Source organism: Saccopteryx bilineata, chromosome X (assembly GCF_036850765.1).
Source record: "Saccopteryx bilineata isolate mSacBil1 chromosome X, mSacBil1_pri_phased_curated, whole genome shotgun sequence".
Taxonomy (NCBI): Eukaryota; Metazoa; Chordata; class Mammalia; order Chiroptera; family Emballonuridae; genus Saccopteryx; species Saccopteryx bilineata.
This window is the reverse complement of record NC_089502.1, coordinates 75,993,816-76,018,930: the sequence shown is the minus strand read 5'-3', so window position 1 is coordinate 76,018,930 and position 25,115 is coordinate 75,993,816. Positions and strand designations below refer to the sequence as shown.

The following is a 25,115-nucleotide window of genomic DNA, read 5'->3' as shown; positions in this document are numbered from 1 at the left end:
AAACATGTTAAGACAAACACCTGTCTAATTTGCATTTAATAGGTAAATGTACCTGTTCCAACTTACACACAAATTCAACTTCAGAACAAACCTACAGAACCCATCTCGTCTGTAACCTGGGGACGGCCCATGTGCCCATGGCTAGTTCTCTCACTCGCTTCCCTTCAGCTGTTGGCAGCTCCACTTGGTTTAAGACTCAACTGTGATTTGCCATAAACTTCTTTGCCTCACAGAACAGATGTGACACTTGAATACACCCTATTCTTTCACACGCAGTAATGCAATACGCAACAAAATCCTGATGGGCCATATACACCCTCTGAAAATATTCTAGAGGCTCTAGCAACTTTTCTAGCTCTCAGTAGGTATAAAATCGCTCCTAACAGTGGGGAAGGGCTTGGCTTTGGGGACATTTTCTCAGCTAATGAGAACAATTTTGTCCCACCCTTATGAGCCTCTTCCACACACAAAGTCTACTTCAAATGTTGACAAGCACCCTGTCAATCATCTAGGGGTCTTGGTTCAGCTGGGCTTTTCTATACACATCAGTAAGGTCCCCCAGATTCCTTATTAACCACCACTCAGAGCAAGTAAAAACATAGAATATGGAATTAATAATTATGAAAAGGATCCTAGATACCAAAAATTATGTTACACATCTTGTATATATGAGTTTACTTAATCCTCACACCTCTGTGGGGGGTATATATTCAAATTCCATTTAGCAAATGAAGACACTGAAGCTCTGAACTATGTATGCAAAACTCTCAAATGCTCTCGAGTGAAATTCCTTTGGGAGCCCCTAAGTGTCTGAGGATGTTGCCAAGTGAGAAAGCCACCTCCCCTAACTTATAAATCAATTGCTGGTAGATCAGAAACCGCAAAATCCCTGACAGATGGAAAGTAGATGAATCAGACTAAGAGAAGAAAAAGATTTACAGGAGAGAACTGCTGTGACAAAGTGGCACCAACTCTAGGGCAGTGCAGACTCGAAGGCAGTGGATTCAGCAAACGGGAGGGTCCTTGGGACCCCAGTCAGGGTAAGTGGTTGTGGTACCCGAATTGGGCTAGTGACCACCAATATGGCAGGAATGAGTTCAAACGCAAACATAAAAAAATACCTAGGATAGAACCCTCTGTTAAAAGAGAGTATCAGATTAGAATGAACGACCAACTGACTGGTTGAATGAAATCTAGCTACATGGTTTTGATAAGGGATGCAAACAGATGTAACCAGTCAAGGGCCAACAAAGAGAATGGGGACAAAATAGATGTGATTGTCTAAGAAGATACATGTCATGATACTTTATGCCGGTATCAACAGAGCTTCAAATGTATAATGCATAAATAAAGAAATACAGGGAGAAATCGACAGATCCTTGGTCATACTGTGAGAAAATAACATATGGAATAAATAACAAGAAAAGACATGGAGGATCTGAGTAATACAATTAACATGCTTATCTGATAAGTACATATAGAACTATATACCCAACAGAAAACATTCTTTTCAAATACACATGAAATATTAACAAAGATCAAACAAGAATCAGGTCAAATTTCTTTCTGTCTTTGTTTTTTAACAGAGAGAGAGTCAGAGAGAGGGACAGATAGGGACAGACAGACAGGAACAGAGAGAGATGAGAAGCATCAATCATCAGTTTTTCATTGCGACACCTTAGTTGTTTATTGCTTGCTTTCTCATATGTGCCTTGACCGTGGGCCTTTAGCAGACCAAGTAACCCCTTGCTCAAGCCAGAGACCTTGGGTCCAAGCTGGTGAACCTTGCTCAAATCAGGTGAGCCTGTGCTCAATTTGGCGACCTCGGGGTCTCGAACCTGGGTCCTCCACATCCCAGTCCGACGCTCTATGCACTGCGCCACCACCTGGTCAGGCGCCAAATTTCTAAAAACAGAAATCGCACACATTCCTTCATCATAAGGCAATAAATCAGAAATTAACAACAAAAGGATACCTAGTAATGTCTCCTATATCACTCTTAGGTTAAAGAAAAAACTAAAAGGAAAATATCATCCTATTTAGAAATGAACAGAGTATGATTTCTCAAAATTGTAAGATTATATCCAAGTGGTATTTAAAGGAAAGTGGATAGCTGTCAATGAATCTTTTTAGACAACGACAATTGAAAATAAATGAGCTATACCACCAAAAAGAGAGAGAATCAAACAGTATGTGCAAGTAAGAGAAAAAAATTGATTCTTAATGCGATTTAGCCTCTAGATCCAACTACTAATTTGTGAGAAATACAGAGGAAAGAGAAATGTTAAAATTACATGGGGATGTAATCAACCAAAATTCACACTATGAAAAATTCTAAAAACCTGATTTCTTCAATAAAAATCGTTCCAGGAAGCTGAGATGGAGACTTAAAAGAACTGTTGATTAATAACATCATGTGGACTTTGGATCCTGATCCAAATAAATAAAATCAACAAGACTAATGGAAATTTGAACACTTGATTAGACATTTCATATTAAGGCATTATTAATTTCTATGTGATTATATTTTTAAAAGACTTTTCTTTCAGACACAGACTGAAATAAACAATATGTCTGGGATTTGCTTCAAAATAATGTCAGAGGGAGAAAGTGGTCAGGACACAAATAAACTGAAACTAGCTGGTCATATATTAGTCATTGTTGAAACTGCATGACAGGTACACGGGGGTTCATTATTCACCCTGACCTCTTTTGAATATACTTGAAAAGCTTTAAAAAAAAAAGAGGAGAACTAAGCTTTCAAACTCAGGAAGCAAGAAAAGACTATAACAAAAACAAAAGAAAGTAATTTAGACAAGTTATTAATAGAGAGTAAAAAAATAAAATCAGAAAAAAGGTAGAGTTAATCAACAAATCTTTCAAATATGATAGAAAAAAATAGAGAATACATATAAACAAATGAACTTGAAGTAGAGACATAATTATTGATATATAGATTAACAATATAAAGTAAATCAACATATAATATTAGACCAATAAATTTGACAATCTGGAAAAAATGAAAAATTTTCTAAGAAAATATAAATGAACAAAATTGGTTCAAGATATAGAAAACCAAACCTTCAAGAAAACTTCAGAGCTAATTTCCATGTTATATAAATTGTTCCAGCACACAGGAAAAACAAAAACAAAACAAAACAAAAAACAAAACTGAAAGCTTCCCAACCCATTTTATACAGCTGGTAAAACCTTTAGTAAAACCGAAATTGGACAAGGAGAGCACACATACAAAAAAAGGTATGGGTCACTCTTTCACAGGAACAGATACGCAAAGGTCTTAAACTGAAAATTAGTATATGAACTCCAGCAATGTGCACAAAGAATAATTTAGCATGGTCTATTGGGGTAACTCAATAATAAAGAATTTATTTTTACAATTTACTCTATCAACAGGTTAAAAGAAGAAAAACTACATAATAATTGACTTCCAATAAATGATAAAATTCAGCACTCATTCCTTATTTTCAAAATACTGAATCTAATTCTTAACAAACAAGGAATAAAAAATCACTTCATTGGCTAGAAATGTTCAATAGACAGTTAAAGGTGAAACAGTAGCGCCTGACCAGGTGGTAGCACAGTGGATAGAGCATCGGACTGGGATGCAGAGGACCCAGGTTTGAGACCCCGAGGTTGCCAGCTTGAGCGCGGGCTCATCTGGTTTGAGCAAAGCTCACCAGCTTGGACCCAAGGTCACTGGCTTGAGCAAGGGGTTACTTGGTTTGCTGTAGCCCCACAGTCAAGGCACATATGAGAAAGCAAGCAATAAACAACTAAGGTGTCGCAATGAAAAACTGATGATTGATGCTTCTCATCTCTCTCCATTCCTGTCTGTCTGTCCCTGTCTATCCCTCTCTCTGACTCTCTCTCTGTAAAAAAAAAGAAAAGAAAAGAAAAGTGAAACACTAGCAACATTTTGGTTAGAGTGGGAAAGAAAAGGTAATGGTTACCATCACTAAAACGATTCAATCTTAAAATAAAAAAGAAAAGAAGTAAGGTACAAATGCCAGAGAGAAAGAAGACAGTGTCTACCTGAAAATGTTAATATTCACCTAGAAAATTCCAGAAACACAAGTGACAAAGAAACTAAAAAAGCAATTCTGTGACCTCAAACTACAGGGAATTACAGAATTAGTCCCGGAAAGTCACAAAACATACAATAACAGGTTAGGATTATCCAAGGACTACAAGATTGGCTTAATTTAACATCCAAAAATCAATTAATGCAATATACTATATCAACAGAACAAAGAACAAAAATAACATGATCGTGTCAATAGATGATGATAAAATATCTGACAAATTCATGATAAAAACACTCAACAGACTAGGCATAGAAAGGAATTTCCTCACCCTTGTACGGGCACCTATGCAAAACCTACAGCTAACACAGGCTTAATAGGAAAAGACTGAACGCTTCTCTCTGAAATCAGGAACAAGATAACAACACCCACTCTCACTGCTTTCTAGCCAACGCTGTACTGGATGTTCCAGCAGGGACAATTAGGCAAGAAAACGAAATAAAGTCATCTAGACCCGAAGGGAAGAAGCAAAACTTTTTCTGTTCACAGATGACATAACCTTATATACAGAAATCTTAAAGAATTCATTTTAAAAATCTATTAAAACTAACAAGTTCAGCAAGGTTGCAAACCAAAGATAAATATGCAAAGCTAAAAAATAATTGAAAATAAAAGTAAGGAAACAATTCCATTTACAACAGCATTGAGAAGAATTAAATATTTAGGAATAAATTTAACAAAGAAGTATAAAACTTATACCCTGAAAATAAAAAATAAGTGGAGAGACATCTGATGTTCATGAGTCAAAAGGTTTAATGTTAAGATGACAGTACTTCCTAAACGGAAATGAAGATGCAGCCAGTCCCTATGAAAAACCCAGCTGCTTCTTTGCAGAAAATGTCAAGTTGATCCTGACATTCACATGGAAGTGCAAAGGACCCAAAATAGCCCGAACAACTTTGAAAAAAAAATGAAGTTGAAGCACTCACATTTCCCCAATTTCAAAACTTACTACAAAGCTCCAATAATCAAGACAGTGTAGTACAGCCATAAGGATACCTACATAGATCAATGGATTAGAATCCAGAGTCCAAGTGCTTCTGGACAAAGATGCCAAGACAATTCAATGGGGAAAGAATAATCTTTCAACAAATGATGCTGGGACAACTGAATACCTATGTGCAAAAGACTGAAGTTTGGACTGCCACTTCATACCATGTACAAAATCTAACTAAAAATGGATGAAAGACCTAAATCGAACATCTAACACTATCAAATTCTTAGGAGAACACAGAAGTATAAATCTTTGTGAACCTGGATTAGGCAATGGTTTTTGATATGACACTAAATGCGCAAGCAACAAGAGAAAAGTAGATGATTGAAGTTCATCAAAAATTTTAAAATGTATGCTTCAAAGGACACTATCAGTAAAGTGAGAAAACAACCCAAAGAGTGGGGGAAAACACTTGCAAAGCATATATCTGATAAGGGGCTCTTACCCAGAATATATAAAGAACATGCACAATTCAACAATAAAAAAATAACCCAAATAAAAATGGGCAAAGGATTTGAATATTTTCCCAAAGAAGATTCGCCAATTGCTGACAAGCATGTAAAACAATGTTCAGTATCATTAGCCATCAGGGAAATGCAAACCAAAACCACAATGAGATATCATTTCACACACACTAGGATGGCTAGAATTAAAGACACAATAAAACTAAGAATATGGAGAAATTAGAATCCTTATATATTATTGGTAAGAATGTAAAATGGTACAGTTGCTGTGAAAAAGTCTGGCAGTTCCTCAAAAAGTTAAATGCCGAGTTACCATTATGACCCAGCAACTACACTCTTAGGTATATACCTTAGAAAAATTAAAACATACATCTACACAAAAACTTGTACATCAGTGCTCATAGCAGCATTATTCAATAACCCAAAGTGGAAACAACGTAAATGTCCATCAAGAAATGAATGGGTAAATAAAAAGATATATTCATGTGCCTGATTGGTGGCAATGCTCTGAAGAGCATCAGCCTGGGACACTGAGGACCCAGGTTCAAAACCCTACGGTTGCCAGCTTGAGCGTGGGCTCATCCAGCTTGAAGGCCAAGTTCACTCACTGGCTTGAGCAAGGGGTCACTGGCCCAGCATGAGCCCCCAGGTCAAGGCACGTCTGAGAAGCAATCGATGAACTAAAATGCCGCAACTACAAGTTGATGCTTCTCATCTCTATCCCCTCCTGCCTGCCTGTCTGCCTGTCTCTCTCTCAGACACACAAAAGATATACCTATTCATGCAACAGAGATATTGTTTGGTGAATCAATGTCACCCCAATAAATTAAATAAAAAATAATTAATAAAAAAGAAACAAAGTGTTGATATTTGCTACAACATGGATGGATCTTGGAAACATTATGTTAAGTGAAAGAGGCCAAACACAAAAGACCATACATATATATACTGCATGATTACACTTATGAGGGTCCTCCGGTTACGACAGTCATACAACGTTTTGAGTTTACAACGCTCACTCCCATAAAAATTTAAAAAAATTGAGATGCAAGTGTTTCAGCTGTTACTATAGCACAGTATATTTATTTTCTTTTCCTTTTTCTGTGGCTTAGTTGTGTTTTTATGTTCTAGATTATGATTTTACAACTGTCTTAAGATAGGTAAGTGACTTAAGCTAGGGTGTTTTTCGACTTGCATCAAAATTCAGGGTATGTCACTGTCATAGGAACAGAACTGTGTCATAACCCAAGGACCCCCTGTATATAAAATGTCCAGAATAGGCAAACCTGTAGAGAAAGAAAGAAGATTAGTCATTGCCTGGGAGGGAAAGGGGCGCTGGGGAGAAATAGAGAGTGACTATGTTAATGGGTGTGGGTTTCTTTTTAGAGTGATAAAAATATTCTAAAATTTGTTGCAGTGACTGTTGTACAACTTTGTGAATCACTGAACTGTACACTTTAAAAGGGTTAATTTTAATGCATACTTATTATATCTTTATTGTTTATAAAGGACTTTAACAGTTACTATATTACCCAGATATTACACTCGTAGGTATGAACTTAAAGAGAAATTAAAACATTTGTGCACACAAATACTTATGCACAAATGTTCATAGAGTATAATTCAAAATAGCCAAATTGGATACAACTGATGGACAAACAAAATGCTGCACATCCGTATTATGGAACATGATTCAGCAATAAAAGGGAACGAAGTACTGACACATGCTACAACATGGACGACCCTTGAAAAGCACAAGGGATCCCTTTTCTCCACACCTTGCCAACATCTGTTTGTTCACTAGTATTTGGTGGGACTGCAGACTGGTGCAGCCTCTCATGAAAAACAGTATGAAGGTTCTTCAAAAAATATTAAAACTAGAACTACCATATGATCCAGTTTTCCACTTCTGGGTATTTACGTGAAGAAATCCAAAACATTAATTCAAAAAGATATATGCAACCCTATGTTCAATGCAGCATACTTTACAATACCCAACATATGGAAGCAACCAAAAATTGAAGAATGAATAAAGAAGATGAGCTAAATCTATATACAATGGAATATTACTCAGCAATAAAAATAATAAAATCCTGCCATTTGTGACAACATGGATGGACCCAGGGGGTATTATGGCAAATGAAGTAAGTCAGACAGAGAAAGACAAATACCGCATTACCGTATGATTTCACTCATATGTGTAATCTTAAAAAACAAACAAACAAATAAAACAGAAACAGATTCACCAATACAGAGAACAAACTGATGGTTGCCAGAGAGGAGGGGAGTAAAGGGTGTTGAAAAATGCAAAGGGAATAAAAGGTATAAGCCTCTAGTTATAAAAGAAGTGTCACATGGATGCAATATACTACACAGGGAATGCAGTCAGGAGCATCGTAATACGTAGCTTTGTATGGGACAGGTGGTTACTAGATTTATCATGGCGATCACATTGAAGGTATATAAACGTCGAGCCCTATGTTGTACACTTGAAACTAACATAATACAGGGTGGGGCAAAAGAAGTTTTACAATTGCGAGTACATGAAACAGTTTATTCTTGTATTATTACTTATTAATTATTGTATTATATCCCATAGGAACAACTATAAACCTACTTTTGCCCCACCATGTATTGCACGTCAAATGTACTTTAAAAAAATATACATTTATCACATGATGAATCCTTTAAAAACCAAAATTAACCTTAAATGAAACAAGCCAGTCATAAAAAAACGTCATATTATTGATACATGATCCTATTTATATGAAATATAGCTTAGTGGGTGCCTAGGGTAAGAGAAGGGTTGGGAATGGGGAGTGACTGTTAATAGATATTGAGTTTCTTTTGGGGGATGATGAACATGTTGTAAAATTAGATGGTGGTAGTCACTGTCCAACTCTGAGCATGCTAAAATCCACTCAAGTGTACAGTTTAAATGAGTGAATTTTATGGTATGTGAATTGTATCTCAATAAAGCTGTTAAAATATAACTCAAAACTATACACCCCCCAAATGATAAAAGGGCACAAGAACCTTTAAATAAGGAGGTTAAATCTCAAAGTACAGACATGGAACAAAAAGGACACTTAAACACATTCAGAACACATAGCTGAAAGAGGGAGAAACAGGTCTCTGCTGTGTGCCCGCAGTGCGTACTGATGAATGACGGAGTAAACTCAATGACCGTTTTTGCTTCTGCCTTCTCAGTCCCTGAGGGAACTGAAGCCCAATCTCAGTAAAGACATAGCGAGAACTCATCTATCTTTTTATTTTTATTTTTGAGAACTCATCTATCTTAATAAGAGTTCAGATATCTTGGACCAGATGAATTCTAGCTGAGGCAACTAAGGGTAATTTCAGATGAGAGTACTGAAGCTATGTTAGGGGTCTTTGAGAAAACAGGGAAACAGGGCCCAGAAGACCGGGCGAACGTAATTTCAACATTCAGAACAAAAGAGGTAAAAGTGAACTCCATAAGTCACAGACTAGCAAGTTTGATGTTCCTCTGGATTATTACAGGGATAGCTTGCAAGAACCTCAAAATGGAAGGAAAAGCACTAGAAGCCAGCTTGAATTCACTAAGAAAAAGTCCATTTGGACTAATTCTTATTTCATTTTGTATTGTTACTAAGCTGATGGCTATGAGAAACATGGTGGGCTTAGTACACCTGGATTTCAGCAAGGCACTGGATAAAATCTTTTATGAGATCCTTAAGTACAAAATTGAGAAAAAGGAGCTGGTTGTTAATCTTTGTTAAGAGAGATTAATAATTGCTTAAAAGACCATTTCCACAGCATGCAGATCACCAGATCACTAGCATGCCAGATGAAGGTTTCTAATAGCATACACGGGGGTTCTTCTAGCCTTTATATCCAACATCTTAAATGAAGACATGGAAGCCATGCTGATGAGGTTTATGTGACAACATCTGAAAAGGATAGTGAATACTTGAGGGTATTGGTTTTAATCATAAGTAATTGGGGGTAAAACAAAACAAAAACTTGCCTGGGCCAGATGAAACCAAACCAAGGGCTAGATCCAAATCCCACACCTAAATTAGAAAACGAGTGCAAGGGAAAGAACCAATTTTCCACTTTTTCTGAAATCAGCCTCAAGCTCGAATTGTAGGTACTGTTAGATTGTGACCTGAAATATCCCCGTCAAGACACGGACGGTACCAACAAGAAGTTTTTATCTACAACTGTGGCCTTAATGATTCTCACCCTCTTTTAGCCGATCCCCTTCAGCCTTGGTTTTCTTCAGTCTTTCCGATCCAGCGAGGTCTACAAGGTGCAGCTTGGTGCGAAAGCAGCTATTCCTGTGATAGTGACAGGAAGACATAGTGAGAACAGCACATCAGCTCGAGGACACTGGAGTATCAAAGCTGACCTGCCAGCTCTCCTTTCCTCTGGAGTCAGTGCAAATGGCCCCCCTGATTACTAGTGCTCTGAGTACTGATGTCAGATGACTTGTCAAATCAATTAAAGAAGCAATCTAATATTGAACTTTAGGAAAACGAATGTTAAAAATTTTGACTCTTTATGTTATAACTTACTTGTCACTTTTCTTTCTTTGCTCTATGGAGATGGTAAAGATGGCATGAGACCGGGACGACTGGGAGTTCATAGCTGTGGAGGCCACAGACCTAGCGTTGTTGCCCTGTTCCAAACAGGAAACAGTGTCCAGGGCAACTAAAACAGTCTTCTCTGTGAGTCCCACAATCTAATGCAGACAAAGAAAATATTCCCTTGTGATTCATACTTCTTTTTTTTTTATATTGAGAGGCAGGAAGGCAGATAGACAGACTCTGTATGCAACCTGATGGGGATTCACCTGGCAAACCCCCTTCCCGGCCATGATCGGTCCATCTGGGCTGTTGCTTGGCAACTGAGCTATTTTTAGTGCCTGAGGCGAGCCCATGGAGCCATCCTCAGTGCCTGGGGCCAACTTGCTTGAACCAATTAAGCCATGGCTGCGGGAGGGGAGGGGAGAGGAGAGAGAAAAGGGGAGAGGGAGGGGGAGAGAAGCAGATGGTTGCTTCTCCTATGTCCCTGACTGGGAATCAAACATAGGACATCCACATGGCAGGCTAATGCTCTACCACTGAGCCAACTGATCAGGGGCATGATTTATACTTCAAATACTTTATTAGAAATATAAGAACTGGTGGTTAAAAAGAATAATGCCTTGATGTTCCAGTAGAACCTTAATAAATAGAACAGTTGTGGTTTTAACTTGCAACTCTGATCCCTGTGATTCCTGCAAACCAAGGTCTCCAATCTTCGATAGGGACTAGACCAGGGGTCCCCAAACTTTTTACACAGGGGGCCAGTTCAATGTCACTCAGACCATTGGAGGGCCAGACTATAAAAAAAACTATGAACAAACCCCTATGCACACTGCACATATCTTATTTTAAAGTAAAAAAACAAAACGGGAACAAATACAATATTTAAAATAAAGAACAAGTAAATTTAAATCAACAAACTGACCAGTATTTCCATGGGAACTATTCTCCTCTCACTGACCACCAATGAAAGAGATGCCCCTTCTGGAAGTGCGGTGGGGGCCAGATAAATGGCCTCAGGGGGCCGCATGCGGCCCGTGGGCCGTAGTTTGGGGACCCCTGGACTAGACAAAACAAAGGTGCCAGCCAACAGTGGAGCTAAAAAAGGCCTCTCGATTTTAGAGTAGCAATGGATAAAGTGTCTTCCAGGGAGCTCCAAGTGAAGGTAAGCTTTGGCCCAAAAAACAGCAAGGGTAACACAAACAGCTCTGGTATTTCTCTTTGCTCCTTCCTCTTTTTTGCGACCCTAGGTTCCTCCCTAGACCTCTGATCTGTTTCAAACCTCATTTCTCACTAGGGAAGTCACATGGCATAGTCTGCACTGGGTTAGGAAGCCAGAAAACAGGATCCTAGGTGTGGTACTGTATCTAGCTGTGAGAGTTAGTACAAGTTAAAATCTCTTGGAGTCTCAGCTAGCCGTATTATGCTATTTTATTACTCCATAACTGCCAAATCTGCATTGGTATCTTCGTTTCTAGTCTTTATGTATAATTGCCTGCTGCTTACACCTTGAAATCAGTAAATTATAAACCAAATTCATCTTTCTCCCACCACCACTGATTCTATCCACTACTTCTTCATTTCTATTAATACTGCTATTCTCAAAATCTCAGATTCACCCCGATTCCTTCCATTCCTCCATTTCTCATCAAGCACTAACTCCTTGCCATTCTTTTTTTTTTTTTTTTTTTTTTTTGAATTTTTCCGAAGCTGGAAATGGGAGGCAGTCAGACAGACTCCCGCATGCGCCTGGCCGGGATCCACCCGGCATGTCCACCAGGGGGCGATGCTCTGCCCCTCTGGGGCATTGCTCTGTTGTAACCAGAGCCATTCTAGCGCCTGAGGCAGAGGGCATAGAGCCATCCTCAGCGCCCGGGCCAACTTTGCTCCAATGGAGCCTTGGCTGCAGGAGGGGAAGAGAGAGACAGAGAGGAAGGAGAGGGGGAGGGATGGAGAAGCAGATGGGCACTTCTTCTGCGTGCCCTGGCTGGGAATCAAACCTGGGACTCCTGCATGCCAGGCCGATGCTCTACTACTGAGCCAACCAGCCAGGGCTGCCATTGTTCTTTTGACCTCATTGCTTCCTTTTTCTTTCTACTTGGCTAGGTCAGGCCCATTTTACATCATGCCTGAAAAACAAGGCAGAGTTTTCCCAATTGGCCCTCCTCATCCTACTCTTTCTCCTTTTCAGTCCATTTCTGTTTAATATTCCCCAAAATCCTGCTTCCTAAAATGTCACCAGACTACAAGCTCTGTGCTAGATAAAGATGACACACAGAGATTTTCAGATACTCTTCTAACCTCCAGGAGCTAACTTAGGTGGAGAGATAAACATGCGAGATAAAGAGTTGGTAAAAGTAGCCCTTGCAAACCTTCACTTGGGAGTTGTTTTTTTTTTGTGTGTGTGACAGAGACAGAGAGAGGGACAGATAGGAACAGACAGACAGGGAGAGAGATGAGAAGCATCAATTCTTTGTTGCAGCACCTTAGTTGTTCATTGATTGCTTTCTCTTATGTGCCTTGATGGGGGGGGGGGCTGCGGCAGAACGAAGGACCTCTTGCTCAAGCCAGCAACCTTAGGCTTCAAGCCAGTAACCTTGGGCTCAAGCCAGTGACCCTGGGCTTCAAGTCAGCAACTTTTGGGTTCAAGCCAGGAACCACGGGGTCACGTCTATGATCCCACACTCATGCTGGTGAGCCTTGCTCAAGACAGCAACTTTGGGGTTTCGAACCTGGGTCTTCCATGTCCCAGTCTGACACTCTATCCACTGTGCCACTGCCTGGTCAGGCTGAGAGTATTAAATAGTGTATACACTGTTCACAAGGATAGAAACTAAATTCCTTAACCTGGATTGATAATCTGGTCCTAACATAGCTCCTATCACTTCCCAACCACTATCCTTGAACCGAGACTGACCAGTCTAGTCTTATGACCCCCAGGAGTACATTTTCTGTTTAAAGTATTCCTTACTGCAAGAATACCCTTACTCTTTACTGACTTACATTCCATTCATCCCATCTGAAAGTTATTTGCAAGCTTGTACTTACCCACCTCAATTTTATCAGAAATCTGTAATTCTTTGTATTGCAAATCTCACCTTAATTAATGCTTGGCACTTAATTCCTGCTTTACCACGCAGCATATAAAAGATCTTGGAATCTCATCAAGAGCTGGCTCACTATCAATATTCTTTCTGGCAACAGAATGCATCTTGCCAGCTTTCTCATCCCCACTATCCGAACTGTCTTCCTGTATTCCAAGCTTATCAAGCTTTCAAAATAGGTCTGACCTTCAGGCCTTGCTTTAGCACGTGGCTAATGGCTTAACGACCCCCAAGGAGGAAAAAAACCCAAAAAAAACAACTAAGAAGCACAAGCATCTGCCCCTCAGGCACCTGCTCCCTAGACCAGGGGTCCCCAAACTTTTTACACAGGGGGCCAGTTCACTGTCCCTCAGACCGTTGGAGGGCCGGACTATAAAAAAAACTATGAACAAATCCCTATGCACACTGCACATATCTTTTTTTAAAGTAAAAAAACAAAATGGGAACGAATACAATATTTAAAATAAAGAACAAGTAAATTTAAATCAACAAACTGACCAGTATTTCAATGGGAACTATGCTCCTCTCACTGACCACCAATGAAAGAGGTGCCCCTTCCGGAAGTGCAGCAGGGGCCGGATAAACGGCCTCAGGGGGCCGTAGTTTGGGGACCCCTGCCCTAGACCATCAACCTCCATGTGTGGGGAAGACAGGAAGGAGAGAGAGGTGGGTAAGGCCTTATTCTACCAGGTTTTCCCACATCTGCATGATCTATTCTCATCCACTTCCAGCCTGAGATTCTCCCCCTCCTGGTGACAGCAAGCACTGCTGGCCTTCGACACAGGCTTCTGGATCGGGCCTACTCCCATAAACAAAATTCCCAACCTTACTGCAGATTTTCTGTTCGGCTACAGCTCCACATCCTGCATCTATACCACGTGGCATAAACCTCTCAAATAAGGGATCTCTTTTTCCTATAGTGCTTATGGAGTTTGAAATGATTATATTATTTAACTTTTACATTTTTAAATAGCATCCCAGTGCCTACCACAATGTCTGTTTCACTGTTGTCCAACAGAATTTTCTGACCATCAATCAGTTCAATATTCGTGCTGCCCAATACAGTAGTCACTAGCCACACGGAGCGACTGAGCGCTTGATGTATGGCTGGTGTAACTGCGGGACTACATTTTAAATTTTATTCAATTTTAGTTCAGTTAGGTTTAAATAGGCATCGGTGGATAGTGGCTGCTGAGCTGGAAAGCTCAGCCTTCGAGCTCTGTAAATAGCTAATAAACACTTAGGAGGTAACAGGAGGGTGATAAAACATCCTTCCCCACAAGAGATCCCATGTAGGAACTATAGATTAACAAAGGTAATTAGGACCTCACCCAATCTGAAAGATGTTAGTAGTCAGAACCATGGTGGTAAATAAAAGGGATGTGAACTTCAGTAGTGACCAATGTTTTAAAATAATAACAATAACAACAAACACACCTTTATGCCTTCCTTAGGATCCTCTCGTATATTTATCTGCGAGGCTTTCTCACGAGATGTACATAGAAGATCCAAGATTTCCTCATTGTAAATCTGGTATTTTTGAAAATAAAAACAAGATGCAAACAGTGGTAATGTCAAAGTGATAGGATCATAGATGACTTTTAAATTCTTTGTGACTTTATGTATGAAAATATCTTTACAATGAACAGATTATATTTTAATTAAGGTAAGGACCTCATATGCAAACATTTGATACTTGCAAGAATGAATTCACATATCAACAAAATTGAGGCCGCTCCCTTAAGACAGCGTCTCTTAGGAATAGCAGACATAACAAAAAGTAACACGGGTACTCAAATTCAGTTCTTTGATGGTGTCCTAACAGTGTCACCTTCACCAATTCTGTTAAAACTGTAAGTAATGAGTCCTTAGTGGAGGGCAGAAGCAAAAAGCAAAAGGGAGAAGTGGCAACCATTTGAACAACAATCAGAACTTCAGTATTTAGAATAGTGTTTAGCACATAGTAAGCACTAGACTTGTTTGTTATATTGCTGTTGCTACTATTTAATGTACCAAGATTCTAAGTTATTTGTTCATCTGATTACCTTGGCCACCACTGGGTTAGTGAAGATTCAGGAAGGCTAATCTTAATGCTGTTAATTTCCCATCTTCCAACTCTACATGTCCTATTAAGATTCAACTTAAGGATGAAGTATTCACATACAATTTATAATTGCATGCTTCAATCATATCAGTTTAATTATCACTCCTTAGATATAATGCATCTTATCACTGTTATGAAACCAACCAGCTGGTTTCCAGGAGCCGTAAGTTCTCCAAACAAATTTTGTTGGTGTCATGCAGTTAAATACAACTGGTCTAATTCTATACTGACATACCCTAGAATGAAAACACCCACAAGGGCAGGGATTTTTACCTGCTTTGTTCACTGACATAGCCCAAGTACGTAGACCAGGGACTATGGCATAGTAGGTACTCAATAAATATCTGCTGGATAAACCTATTCTTTTGTCACCTATGCCACGAGATGCATCACCCAATTTTTATGACATTCTTCATAAAGTAGCAGCATTATCACTTAAGCTTCAAAACAGTAAAGGGAAATCAAATATTTTTCTGCAGACTCTACAAGGAATCAATAGAAGCCAAAATAGAATTAAAAGAATTCCTGACATCTTTCTGGATGGCATTGCCAACTGCTCCGACCATCAGATTAAAACAGACGATTCTGACAACAGGAAGAGAACTGGGTGGGGGCCAGATCCAACTGAGCCAGGAAGTTTGCTCTATCAATTGATTAAAATATAATTTACTAAAAATACAATTTAATAATTTGAGTCATGCCAGGCAAAACATGATGAGGATATATTTTTCTACCCAAAGATACATTTAAACTTAGATTAAAGATGGTATTTACCTCCAAGTATGATACTTTCAGAGTAAACTGGAAGTCACTCTTCCTTTCAATTTCTTTGAAGAGCAGTTGTATTACCCTAGGAATGACCCCAACCGTTGGTTCATTCTCTTGCTCTGCTGTGTATGCGCCTCCCATTGAATAGGTTTTTCCAGAGCCAGTTTGTCCATAGGCCAGGACGGTTGCATTGTATCCTGGCAAAATAGAAGTCACATGCAGAATGGTGCTCAAATACTTCCATCCAATCAATAGACTCTATTTCCTTTAGCAATTACTTGTAACAAAATTGAGACTGCTCTCTTAAGACAGGGCTCCCTTGGGAATAGCAGACACAGAGAAAAGTTACAAGGCTGTCATGACTTTACACTGCTGCAAATAAACAAAGAAAAATGCCAAACCCAGAATGTGTGCCCCTCTTGATAGCCCTTAAAAGCCAGAAAATAAAACACGTAAGGATGTCTGAGATCATGAAGGTGGCCAAGTCACTGTCAAAAAACCATTCAGACTGACCTGTGGTGGCGCAGTAGATAAGGCATCAACTTGGAACATTGAGGTCGCCGGTTCGAAACCCTGGGCTTGCCCAGTCAAGGCACATCTGAGAGGCAACTACAACTATGAGTTGATGCTTCCTGCAACCCCCTCCTTCTCTCCTCTGAAAATCCATAAATAAAATCTTTAATAATCCTACCTTCTATCTACGAGCAATTCTAAGTTATGGGAATTAAATTAAAGTCTTAGGAACTGCATAAATAGAAGGGATAGAAACATATTTCTTTGAACAGTCTTCATTTGAAAAGGCAACAAAGTTGCTTCTTCAAGTCAATGAAAGCACCTACTCCTTATCTGAACGCTTAGACTGCATCTGGACTATATTATCATGCTTCTCATAGAAATGTCATCATTTAAGTATCAGTCAGTGGGATATATGGCATTTGCTTTTTTTTTTTCTTTTTGGAAGCACTTGTTTGTATAAATGAAGACTTCAATATTCTGAAAGATCATACAATGTTAAATTGAGATTTTCACTAACAGATTGCTAGCATTGCCTGGTATGGTATATAGTATGGTATGATGATGGATCAAGAGAATAACATTTCATAATCTTCTCCAATACTACAGATACATGTATATAGTAATAACTGGGAAAACCAAGTTTCAGTACTTTTTGCAAAATATTCAGGGCTGTGGTATGGAGTTCAGAGTATAAGAGGGTTTTGTTGAACTGACTAAAAAATACCAGTTTGTCTTTGCAGAGCAATGTGAACCAAACACATGTATGCTGGAATTCTTTTCTATATTCTGTTGTTTCTTAAGACTATAATTTAATTCTCATAGCTTCCCAAGTTAAAAATATGAAAGTAGAACTATAGTACTCTTATTAAGCTGTGAAGGTACATTCTGAGGAAGATGACCAGATAGTAAAGACTTTGTAAACCATATAATTTCAGGAATGGCTTAAGGAAAGGAGGGATTGTTAATTAGAAGAGACTTAGAATTATATAATAGTCTTCCAAATATGTAAATAGGAAAAAGATTAACATTGTAGTGGAGAAGCCTAGCAGACAACACTTGAATCAAATGATCAAAATGAACATCAGGATGTGAGGGTGATCTGACTGTGACATCTGTCACCCCACTGATCACTAGTGTTGATTCAGCTGATCTGGCTGGCTACGTAGGTGTCCCCTTCCTAACTCACCACTCCATGCACGTCCCTCCCGAAGCTGTGTGCCCAGTAGGAGAGGACAACCTTCTCCGGTAGAGGAATAGTCTTTGGTCAAGGATACACAAGCGGCTTTGGTCCCTTGCTAGAACCTCCAAACAAGCTCTTAAAATGAACATCAGGTGTAATGGAACAAATCCAATTCATGTGTTAACTGGCAGGATTTAAAGAAAACACATTGCTACTTCTGTGATACCTCTGCTAAAGATACAGAATCTGAACCTAATAATAAATAAATATCAGACAAACCAAAATTGAGAAATGGTTTACAAAGTAACTAGTCTGTGATCTTCAAAAGTGTCATGACTATGAAAGTTAAAAAAGAATGAAGAAATTTTAGAATGAAGGAGACATTAGAGGCACTACAGCTAAATAAAACACATGATTTTGAACTAGACCCTCTAATATAAAGGACACAATTGAAACAGTTCGTGAAATTTGAATGAGGTCTGAGGACTGTAGTAACGTACCAATGCTAATTCCATAATCTGATGGTTGTTATTGTAGTTATGTGGCAGAAAGTCTTTGTAGCAAATACACACTATTCAGGGGACATCAGGTCACCAACTCATCTCAAATAGCTCAGGAAAAAAAGTTTCTAATGCTGTTCTTGCAACATTTCTATACATTTGAGGTTTTTGTTTCAATATTTAAAAACTCTGAAACAAAGTATTCAATGTGCCCAGTCGAGACATCATTTAAAGAGTGAAAAAAAAAAAAAATAAGTGAATAGCTGCTGCCTGGAAGAAGGTTTGTTTGTCTAGAGCAGTGTTTTTCAACCAGTGTGCCGTGAGACATGGTCAGGTATGCCGTGGGGAAATTAAACATGGGTCCCCAAACTACGGCCTTCGCCTGCGGAGGCTATTTATCCAGCCCACCACCAGCCTCCTCCATCCGAACATAAACATTCCCCTCACAATCCCTCCAGCTATCAGCGACAGGAAGAGTGGAGGCACAGGGAATACTCACTGACCAATCACCTTCTAAGATTCATCCCAACCACTAGCGATGAACCAATAGTAGGCCGCCTCTCATCCACACCCAGGAAGGTCCCTGCTTGGGCTGCTGCGCACTTGTCACTGTGTGGCCAAGGCCAGTAGTTGAAGCTGCTATTCCTCCCCATGGTCCCGAATTCTAATCCTGGTCAGGACTGGAGGTAAATGTTACCACCACTAGAAGAAGCCTCAGCCTCAGCTGGTTATATCTATCCTGATGGTGTATATAGATATTTGACCTTTTTCTTTTTAAGAGGCTCCCGCAGAGGGTGATATACAATGCATCACAATGTTATCTATATTGTATATGGCCTCCTGAAGGGTCATCTTCTTAAAGAGCTCAAATCTCTATATACACCATCAAAACAGACAGAACCAAGGCCCCTGCACCCAGCTGACCATGGGATTTGAACCCACAACCTCAGGGAGAACTCTAGTATTTATCAGAATCCTTATCTAGAAAGCAAACTTCTTAATCTGACAGTAGAGATGCTCTGAGGACTTATGATGTTAGACAAGTACCCAACATTTTCTAAAATTGATTTTGTCCAGTCTCTATATAGAGAGAGTATTTGCCAAATTGATTTGAACCCACAACCTTTATGAAAGCGCCAGTATCTATTAGCGGGACTATATATATGAGGGGATACATGGGACTGTATATGAGGGGATGTTACGTGGGACTGTATATGAGGGATGTTACATGGGACTGTATATATGAGGGATGTTACATGGGACTGTATATATGAGGGATGTTACATGGGACTGTATATATGAGGGGGTTATCCTTTTTTATTTAACTTTTTTTAAATAAATGTAATTTATTTAAATAAATAAATTCTAATAGTTAGAGTGTCATTTTGGTAGGTGGTGTGCCCCAGGATTTTGTAAATGTAAAAAATGTGCCGTGGCTCAAAAAAGGTTGAAAAATCACTGGTCTAGAGAGATGAACTAACATCATTGGGTATAAATTACCAGCAGGCACACTTCAGCTCAGTATAATCTAATGCAATTAGAGTTATCCAAAACTAGTCAACAGGACTACAGGACTACCCTGTGAGTCAGCGAGTTTCTCTCATATATATAAAATTAAATAGACACTGGAAGTTCACTGTACAGAGATATTGTAAGAAAGCATTTTTCTTTGGAAGGAGAGCTAGACTAGATAAAATAAATGTCCTTTTCAACTTTAAGAGACTAGTATGTCATGGTCCTACTTCTTTTAAATAGCCCTCTGTTGTGATTCCTAAATAACTGCTGTCAAAGAAGAGTAATTAAAAAACGTCTCAGGCACTGCTCCCTTTGTTAGAATCCAGCTATGTTCTTCAGCTTCTGCAATAAAGACTTAACTGGCCAGAGTATTCAGGGACTTTAGGAAATCTTCTTTACCTAAAAGAATTCTACTCATCATTCAAGACCTTTCTCAGAGGTTGCCTATGCTGTGAAATCCACCCCAGATCCCCCAAGCAGAGTTAGCGGCATCTTTCTGGCTTACATATGACTTTGTATGAAAGCACTGGTACTTGTAAAGTAGGGCCGATTGAGTCTATTGCATATTTACTTCGAAAATATTCTTCTTTAAAGATGAATGCAAAAAGTTTGGCACTTTTTATGCATCAAAAATTATGTACGTAGTCACCTACTTCTACCCCTACCCCTGAAATTTGCACTCTTCCAGAGCCTGAAAGCTATATTATTTCTGATTCCTTCCACAGGTATTTCAGTGCTTGGGCCTCTAGTAGATTGGCACATTGACTATCATCAGCACCCATCAAAGAATCTAAATAGGTTCCAGGACAAGCAAAAATATATGTCAAAGATGAGGAAAACCAAAGAAAGTAAACACAGCACAAAACCATATAGTTTCAAGAGTACAGAGATTCTCATAAATTATACTCCATTAGTTCTGAGGCCGTGGGCTATTTGAAGGCAGGACTCATGTTTCATCCATTTCTGTATTTGCAACATTCAAGGGCAGTGCCTGACATAGTATGTGCTCAACTGTTTGAAGAATGAAATAGTCTCACCTTTAAATATGCCTTTTATGAGTGGCGCTACTGCAGTACTGAAGACTTCTTCCTGTTCAGTAGAGGGGTCAAACACAAAATCGTAGGTGAAGGACTTGTCAGTGCCAACCACCACCTAAAGAAGGCAAGGGACAAGGAGTAAAAAAATAATGCAAGGCCAGACCACGCTTCTCACTGTCAATAGACCCCAGGTGTTCAGATGCAGGCCCAGGACACTGCTACGCACCTGCGGTGCCCCGGATACGAAGGAAAGGCACATCTGGCAGCCCTCACTAATCTCTTTGGGGACCAGAGGGCGACATCGCAGGGCCACTCTGACGGGAATTCCCTTCACTTCTTCCTTCATGATGCTGCTGAGTCTTGGTGGGTAGGCAGGGTGGGTGGGGGACGGGTCGCGAAACTCAGCGTACGTGAGGCACCCTCCCCCTCACGGCGGGATCGCTGCCGCTGGACAGCCACTCTCTCTGGGATTTGGCCACGACAGGGCTGGCCGGCAGCCCGACTCTCCGAAGACAGCAAAGCGGTGTCTGAAATGGAAAGCAAAGCCCCCCGCGGAGACGACGACAAAACCCACAACCCCAGGGTACCGGGAAAGGCAGATGCTGCACTAAGGCTGGTCCCCTTCACTCGCCAAATAAACGGACCTTCCCGAGTCTCCCGCCGTCCTGTCCCACCCAATGATTTAACCGCCAAGTTTCAAATTGATCGGAGGTCGCAGCCAATCGGAGCGCAGACGGCCGGCGGGAGGGGCACGCACGTCGGCGTGCGTCGGAGGCCGCTTGGGGAAGGGGTGGGCCTGCGCGGCGTCGTACGGTGGCCCTGCCTCCCGCTTCTCCGGAACATTAGCTTCCGGTTTTAAGGCTGAATTGGCGGTGAGCGGCGGAACCTGAGCTAGGTGAGGCCTGCTGGCAGGTGAGGTAGTACTGCTGTTGCCGCTTCGAATGCTCTGTTCTCAGGCAGAACGCGGGGAGGGATTCGAAGGTGGCTGGTGGTAAAGGAAGGCTCGATCTGGGGGCCCCCCCGATCATCACTGATCACATCTAGGGACTATGGAGCGGTGCCTTGCCTGGAGTCCCTGTGGATAGTTGGAGAACTTTGAAGCGGACAAGTCTTTGTACACGTGATCCGGCTTGCCTCTTCTCTAGGTTGAAGACAGTAACATCTATTTTGAAGTAGTGTCGTGAGAAAGATCACCTCTATAGATAACCAGGTTGCTTGGCATTCAGATATTCAATAAAGTTCACTGGTTTTTTTCCATCCCTTTTCTTCTTTCCACCAATCTGTCACCTAGAAGTGGGCTGGGACCATAGGCTGACAGCCTTGAATGGGTTGGAGTTTTCTGAAACTTGCTGGGTTGCTGTCCCTTTTGAAACATTTTTGTCAACTTTGATTCACTCTTCCCTTCCTTTCCAGGGCCTTGCCAGAGATGGATAGCAGGATTCCTTATGATGACTACCCGGTGGTGTTCCTGCCTGCCTATGAGAATCCCCCAGCATGGATTCCCCCTCATGAGGTGGGAACCATCTATACTTTTGGATCACAGATTTTCCCCCCTGAACATGACAGGATATAGGAAAGGTAGGATAGCAGGGTTAGAAAGCTCAATCGAGAATGAATCTTAGCCTTTGTTGTAGTCAAGGGACCCAGAAGTTGGATTCTGAGCACCTGAAACCATTGGAAGCTTTGTATGTAATCCTGCCAGAATCCATTCATACTAGAGAATTCTGGAAATTCAGAGCCCCAGTTTCCATTCTGTCAAGGTAAAAAGTGGGGAGCTATTGGACTGCTGGTATTTCCCCAAGCTATCCATCTACACATTTGGTTAACATTGTCTGTCTACTTAAACTAAGCCCATGACTTGACCTTTTCCTGAGTTCATGCTGATACGTTTGTGTTCCAGATGAAGATGGGCATAAAATCTAAGACTGGTAGTAAGATTTTTGGGGTTGCTGTGTCTTGCAGAGGGTGTACCACCCAGATTACAACAATGAATTGACCCAGTTTCTGCCCCGCACTGTCACACTGAAGAAACCCCCTGGAGCTCAGGTGAGTTATGGAACAATTACATCTTATTCTGGACTAGATTTGTCCATCCCAGGCCCGGGAGTTAGCCGTGGTTGGGAGAACAGATTGGGAAGCAGGTAGGGAGATAAGGAAACTACCTTTGGACAAAAAAGCTGAGATACCACTCCTACAGCTTCCGACTTCTCTCTGAGGGACACATAGCAAAGCTGTCATATAGTGATGCTGTTGGATATTCTTGTGTTTATGGTCTATATTGTGCCCTCATTCTGTGCTCTTGTCTTGCAGTTGGGATTTAACATCCGAGGAGGAAAGGCTTCCCAGCTAGGCATCTTCATCTCCAAGGTGCGTGTGCCTGGTAGGCAACATGGATAACTACTTCCCTTTGTTATCAGATTGCAGAACCATGATGTCCCAAAGCCTCGGAGAAGGATGATTTAGTACACTCACTGAAGGGGCATTATGGGGATACCCTTTTCCACTTAAAACTTCCCACCTGGCAATCGTCTCTCTACATTTTCACATGTGCGCACACACACTCACACACACAAACAAACAATAACACCTTATATTTGAATAGTGCTTAATTTCACTCACAGTCTGAAATGATCCCACCTGAATCACATATATTCCCTTTACCAACAGGTGATCCCTGACTCTGATGCACATCGAGCCGGACTCCAAGAAGGGGACCAAGTCCTAGCTGTGAATGATGTGGATTTTCAAGATATTGAGCACAGCAAGGTGAGCACAGCACTTGGGCTGTGGTGAGGCAAGAAGCAATCGCAGGTAGGACTAGTTGGACAGGATTGGCCTAATCTGTATGTAACTTAATAAGAAAGAATCTCTTCTGAAGAAGTGTAGCAGAGGAAAGCAGCTATTAGTGACCCAGAAGGTTGGAGTGGCAAATGACTTTCCTCCTGCCGATTGTGTCTTGGGTCATATCTTCTCATTTGTGTAAGCTGTTGTGTTCCTTTCAGGCTGTTGAGATCCTGAAGACAGCCCGTGAAATCAGCATGCGTGTCCGCTTCTTTCCCTACAGTAAGTGTCGTTCTTTTTACTTACCTGGAAGGGCCCTGGCTAGGAAACTCTTCAAGTCCTGATTACTGGAGGCCCCCCTGAGTTGGGGGTGGGGAATTGGGAGCTCAGGCCTGAAAATAACCTGCTTTTTTTTTTCTTTTTTCTTTTCCCCAGATTATCATCGCCAGAAAGAGAGAACTGTACACTAGACAGTTGCAACCCACAGCCTTCCACATGGAATCTTCTGGGACAAGCTGGCCAAGCCTCACGGAAGCCACATGCACTCTCATATTGTCTCATACACTTCGGAGACTCCAGTGGGACCCTGTTTTTTTCTCCCCTCCCTCCCATTTTCTTCTCTAAAAAGTAAAATGTGATGCTGAAGCAATGTATTGTGACTTTTGGATACTCATTGAGTATAGAATGCTACTGAGGCAAAAATAAAAGCTCTTCTACAAAGAGGAGCCACTGGAAGTAACAGCAACATACCTACTGACAAATCTTTATCTGCTGAGAGCATGGGGGGAACATTAACTACAGCAGGGGTCCCCAAACTTTTTACACAGGGGGCCAGTTCACTGTCCCTCAGACCATTGGAGGGCCGGACTATAAAAAAAAACTATGAACAAATCCCTATGCACACTGCATATATCTTATTTTAAAGTAAAAAAACAAAACAGGCCTGACCTGTGGTGGCACAGTGGATAAAGCGTCGACCTGGAACGCTGAGGTCGCCGGTTTGAAACCCTGGGCTTGCCTGGTCAAGGCACATATGGGAGTTGATGCTTCCTGCTCCTCCCTCCCCCTTCTGTCCTCTCTCTCTCTCTCTCTCTCTCCCTCCCTCCTCTCTAAAAATTAATAAAAGTAAAAAAAAAATTAAAACAAAACAAAACAGGAACAAATACAATACTTAAAATAAAGAACAAGTAAATTTAAATCAACAAACTGACCAGTATTTCAATGGAACTATGGGCCTGCTTTTGGCTAATGAAATGGTCAATGTGCTCCTCTCACTGACCACTAATGAAAGAGGTGCCCCTTCCGTGCGGCAGGGGCCCGATAAATGGCCTCGGGGCCGCATGTGGCCAGCGGGCCGTAGTTTGGGGACCCCTGAACTACAGTATGACTGAGGAGTGGGATAGTGTGGTGGGGTACTGGAGAAAATAAGCCCTTTTCTCCATGATCTTTGGACATTTCTCTGCAGGGTGTGGTCTTAT

At 40.7% G+C, this 25,115-nt stretch overlaps 2 protein-coding genes across 7 annotated transcripts in view; one reads left to right on the top strand and one right to left on the bottom strand.

The window, feature by feature from the left end:
• The window catches only part of KIF4A (kinesin family member 4A), a 130,514-nt gene extending 108,995 nt beyond the window's left edge, over nt 1–21,519 (bottom strand). For 2 of the 4 annotated variants that reach the window (XM_066250031.1, XM_066250032.1), the window contains exons 1-6: nt 21,083–21,519; nt 20,857–20,971; nt 16,115–16,305; nt 14,674–14,766; nt 10,121–10,287; nt 9,789–9,883 (exon numbers count right to left, since the gene is read on the bottom strand). In XM_066250031.1, the coding sequence (XP_066106128.1) occupies nt 9,789–9,883; nt 10,121–10,287; nt 14,674–14,766; nt 16,115–16,305; nt 20,857–20,971; nt 21,083–21,202 (781 nt within the window). In that variant the 5' untranslated portion in view covers nt 21,203–21,519. Of the gene's footprint in view, nt 1–9,788; nt 9,884–10,120; nt 10,288–14,673; nt 14,767–16,114; nt 16,306–16,621; nt 16,709–20,856; nt 20,972–21,082 lie in introns of those variants that run through there. The other 2 variants (XM_066250033.1, XM_066250035.1) reach the window with 2 other exon arrangements.
• A 126-nt stretch (nt 21,520–21,645) lies between these two features.
• PDZD11 (PDZ domain containing 11) lies at nt 21,646–24,286 on the top strand. Of its 3 annotated transcripts, none has more exons than XM_066250108.1 (7): nt 21,646–21,751; nt 22,270–22,369; nt 22,819–22,902; nt 23,167–23,223; nt 23,524–23,622; nt 23,859–23,919; nt 24,073–24,286. In XM_066250108.1, exons 2-7 carry the CDS (start codon nt 22,283–22,285, stop codon nt 24,105–24,107), a joined length of 423 nt encoding a protein of 140 aa, XP_066106205.1. In that variant the 5' UTR covers nt 21,646–21,751; nt 22,270–22,282; the 3' UTR covers nt 24,108–24,286. The 3 variants fall into 3 exon arrangements, with proteins under 3 accessions (XP_066106205.1, XP_066106206.1, XP_066106207.1); XM_066250109.1 differs by having other exon boundaries at nt 21,657–21,768; XM_066250110.1 differs by lacking the exon at nt 21,646–21,751 and adding an exon at nt 21,854–22,066.
• Nucleotides 24,287–25,115: the final 829 nt, after the last annotated feature.